Genomic DNA, 4,679 nt, shown 5'->3' with positions numbered 1-4,679 from the left:
TGTACCCAAAATGAAGGGGTCACGTTAAATGAGGAGTTCAAATTAATTTAAATTGTGGCTCTATGACAGTGGGCCCCACTGGTCGGATTGTCATCTAACACACTAAAATTGCACCCCAAATGTGCGTTAAATCTTATAAAATCCATATAAAATCAACCGTTTGGAGGTTTTTCGCATTCTTCGTATCAAAATTCTCGGTTTAATGCGTAGAAAATTATTATGATTTTATTTTTAATAAATTCAAATCTCATTTTTGTGAATTTCAAAAAATTAGATTTTAAGACATTAAATCAATCCGATAAACTAATAGATTTGAATCAAATAAAATATCTAAATCCGATTTCTGCCACTCGTTGACAAAAATCCTGCATCCGCCATTGAGTGGTATCCGCTTGTTGAGACGTGAATATGATATTAGCAGTATCCAATCGGAATTCGCTCCGTTTACACCTCTCTAATTGGAGCTTTTAATAATAAAAAAGAACTAAACTAGAGATGTTCATAGTGGACAGTGAGTGGACAAATTGTCAAACTTTGAAGGAGGATACGCCGTACGCGTCATTTCTTGGATGATAGTCTAAGTCTAAGTCAGCCACCCACTGATTAATAAATTAACAATATAATTTAGAAATTGGAAAAGGTATAATAAATAAAAAAAATTAATTAATTAATTCCTTGCGTTGCGGCGATGTTGGGAACAAAAATATGATTCCTCTTCTTCTTTCGAATCCTCTGTACGAAATAAAAACATAGTCCCTCCCTCTCTCTAAAGTCTAAAGTCTAAAGTCTAAACTATGGCTAACAAGTACGGTCTTTCTCTCACCTCCTCTCTATTTTCTCTCCTATCTTCCTCTTTATATTTACAATGCCTTTCTTCTTGTTCAAGGTTCACACTCGATTCGGTGAGAGATGCTTTAATCAGGGAAGAGGATTCCATCGTCTTTAGTTTAATTGAGCGAGCGAGGTTCCCATACAACGCTCCAGCCTACGACTCTTCTTTCCTCGGAAATGGACTCTCCATTGCTGAGCTCTATGTCAGAGAATCGGAGTCCCTCCAAGCTAAGGTTCACTTCCTCTCGATCACCTTAGTTTACTAAAGCAATGTATAATTTTTAATTGAGTTTTAATTGCATTTTGATAAGGTCAGGTCGGGAGATATCAAAAGCCTGAAGATGTTCCTTTTTTCCCCAAAGATTTACCTTTGCCTTTTCCGCCCACCAAGGATTCACAGTCACAGGTTAATTTCTGATTTACTATTTTTTATTACATGATTCAAACAAATTCAGCCATATGCTTTTTATCTATAAATTTCTGCAAATATGAAATCATAGCCCTATTCCCTCTATCTTCTTCCATTTCCATATCCTTCCTCTTTGGAATATATTGATAAAAAAAAGTTTAATTTACAGAGTTACATGAATAAAATAAGAAACTCCCCATCCCCATCCCCACCCTGCCACCCATACTCCCATACTCTAGATATCTAACTTGCGGAGATTGCCACCAACAATGTACAGAATTCTATCACAAAGTTCACAGCTCTAAACATTGTTAGTCCAAAAAAATATATCGAGAGTCATATCATTTAATAATACAGACACCGGTCGACTCAGGGTCTGCCCCCCCTGGATTTCGAGTTTTAGTGGTGATCTATCGATACCGATCGACTTTGCCCCCTCCTGGAAATTTTTTTGTCCCCTTCTGAATGTTTGATTTGTAATTCGGGTTAAATTTAATGCTAAATTCAAAATAAATTTCTTGAATTATGATTGGTAATTAGAATTATAAGTTAAAACATTAGAAATTACAAATCAGAGTATTGAAAAATATAAGTCAAAGCATTGTTTTTTTATCGAGTACCCAATTAGTAATGGGTTTAAATCCAATAAGATATTTAAACCCGATTCGCCCCCTCCCCCCTGACGAAAATCCTGACTCCGCCCCTTAGTGATGTTGTAATGCGCACATATCCCTTGCCAAAATCTAATCACGTAGTTGCAGTCCCACGTGATGTGGTCCCTGGATTCAACGGCTAAAGACGGGCACAGTTGGCAACCCGCTTGAATGGTGTAACCTCGAATTATGAGAACCTCTTGTGTTAAAATCCTGTTTGCCAGCATTAACCAAATGAATATCTTGACTTTCATCGGTACCTTCAGTTTCCATAATGCCGGGATCCCCTAACTGTGACACCATTCTCATAGTACGTGGTTACAATAAAGAACAGAATCAAGAGAGCTAGCTCCTTGAAAAAGAAGGGTGTGTCTGGTGCCGGTTGGATATCCGCTACCGAGGATATATTCAGAACTCTCCTAACAGTGGTGGCCCATAAGCCCTCTGGGATTGCCTCGATTCGCCATAACCATTTCGATAATAACGAATCGTTCTGGCAACGAAGGTCAATTTACAGGATTTTCTGTCAACATGTGTTAATTTACAGGATTCTAATTTTTGGTATTTTATTTGAATTAAGTGACATAATTTGTTTTTTTTTTTTTTTTAGTCCTTATTATATCCAGCTTCAGCATCTATCAGTGTGAATGAGGCCATATGGAAGTTTTATTTCACTGAGTTTCTCCCTTTATTTACTGAAAAAGGTGATGATGGTAATTACGCATCAAGTGTCGCGTCTGATTTTGTGTGTCTCCAAGTATGTATATCAATCTTCTTATATTAACCTGTACTGGAAAATATGGGTAAACATCTGACAGGTACAAATTCTTGTACATGCATGATAAAGGGGTACTATGTTACCACGCTTTTTTTATATACCTGTACCGGAACATATTTGTATTTGATCTTCCAGGTACAGTTCTTGCATATCCATGATAAAGGAAATAATATACCATGCTCATTTGCACTCAATATCAGTAATTGATCTGACCAGTATAGTATTGAGTTGCTGCCTTAATACGAAATTGTGCTCTCACATGACTGTTTGTTGAGCGTTCAAGGGCTAATTAACCCTCATTCTGATCTAATTTTAGCTAAACAGCATTGGCAAGAATGTGAAAGAAGAAAATTTGAATACCAGTAAATAGAATGGTCCCTGAAGTTAAAAATGATGGACTGTGTAAAATATGATATAAATTTAAGCCTTCTGAAATGAGGAAGGTCTTTATCTTTGGTAGGAGTTGCAAAAACTCAAGTTGCTGTTAAAGAAAATATATCGTTTATCTTCTTGCAGGCTATATCCAGAAGAATTCACTACGGCAAATATGTGGCAGAAGCGAAATTTACTGATGCACCTCAGGATTATAGCCCGGCAATAAGTTCTGAGGTAGGTCTGATTTATTTTGTTCCATTAGATAAATATATTTGTGGAGTTCTATCACTAGGCATCAATTCTTCTTTTATTTATAGGATCGAGACAGATTGATGAATTTGCTGACATTTGTGGCTGTTGAAGAAGCCGTCAAAAAAAGAGTAGAGAAAAAGGCCAGGTTGTTTTCTCAAAACGTGACTTTAGATGATAATGATTCTGATAAGACTGAGTATAAGATCAATCCTTCAGTCGTCTCACATCTTTATGACAAGTGGGTCATGCCTCTGACTAAAGTTGTAGAAGTTGAGTATCTCCTTCTTCGCCTTAGTTAGCTTCTGTTATCCTTAATGATATGAGTGTGATTTCTGATAATTAAAGGACTTGTTTGCACTGATCATTTGAATTGCAAGGGGAACAACTTTATCTTGTATTTATATACATGAGAATGGTTTTGAATTCTCATGACAGATTATTTTGAAATGAAAATATCTACTACTTGTGAGAGAGAATTTCGCAGTAATTTTTATTTTTAATATTTATGATATAAGTTGTTTTATGTTATATGTCAACCTTAGCACAAGAATTAGATGGAGTAGTTACTCTTGGTCTTATTGCTGCTAGGTTTTGTTTCTTATTCTACTCAGCCCAATATGGCCCTACTTCAATCCTAGCCCAGTTGGGGCCCGTATTGATGTTGAGAGGGACAAATATTTCCTCTTTTGGTAGGTCGCACAAATCCCAGTGAGCAAGTTTTTTTTTTCGTGTGAGAGAGAGAGAGAGAGAGAGAGAGGAGAATGCTGCAAATGAAATGACTGTGTGCATAACTTTATTTTAAAGTTGTAATGAACTCCTACTTTGATTAAGTACCTCAGTTACTGTTTGCTTCCTGAATTGTAATTGTGTTGAGAACTTGAGATCCAAAAATTGCTCTTTTGAGATAATTTCTGGAAAAAATATTGTGTTCCAAATCCGAGCATGCTTTGGAGGTATTATTATAAGTGGTCTTCTTTAGTTGAAATTTTCTTTATATTTAACATATCATTTTCTTATTTTCAAATTATTGGAGTATTCTTTTGCATTTCTTAAATTTTAAACTATTTCTTAAGGGGGGATTTCATATATTCCACTCAAAAATTTTGAAATAGCGTATTTACCACTTTAAATTATGGAATTACGTATTTACCATTCTAAATTCTAATAACTCCCGTATTTATCCAATATATTACAAATATATACAAAACTCAAAATTCTAAAAATTATAATTAATTAAGGAATTGGACTCTTGTCTTCTCTAATTATTTGTATTCTCTACATTTGAATTGGACTCGTCTTATCTAGTTCTCACCTGTGCTCAGTGCATGATGTTTATAACCTCTCTCGATGTCTCTTGCATGACTCGCTACTCCATTATTAT

At 35.4% G+C, this 4,679-nt stretch overlaps 1 protein-coding gene across 1 annotated transcript; it reads left to right on the top strand.

The window, feature by feature from the left end:
• Window positions 1-700: 700 nt before the first annotated feature.
• Window positions 701-3,774, top strand: CM2 (chorismate mutase 2). The gene is made up of 6 exons (XM_078306375.1): window positions 701-805; window positions 887-1,064; window positions 1,148-1,237; window positions 2,504-2,650; window positions 3,188-3,280; window positions 3,364-3,774. The coding sequence occupies exons 1-6, from the start codon at window positions 795-797 to the stop codon at window positions 3,595-3,597; spliced, it is 753 nt and encodes a 250-aa protein (XP_078162501.1). The 5' UTR covers window positions 701-794; the 3' UTR covers window positions 3,598-3,774.
• Window positions 3,775-4,679: the final 905 nt, after the last annotated feature.

This window comes from Carex rostrata, chromosome 8 (genome assembly GCF_964058835.1).
Source record: "Carex rostrata chromosome 8, lpCarRost1.2, whole genome shotgun sequence".
In the NCBI taxonomy this organism is placed as follows: Eukaryota; Viridiplantae; Streptophyta; class Magnoliopsida; order Poales; family Cyperaceae; genus Carex; species Carex rostrata.
The sequence above is the reverse complement of the archived record's forward strand: the minus strand, read 5'-3'. Positions and strand labels throughout refer to the sequence as shown.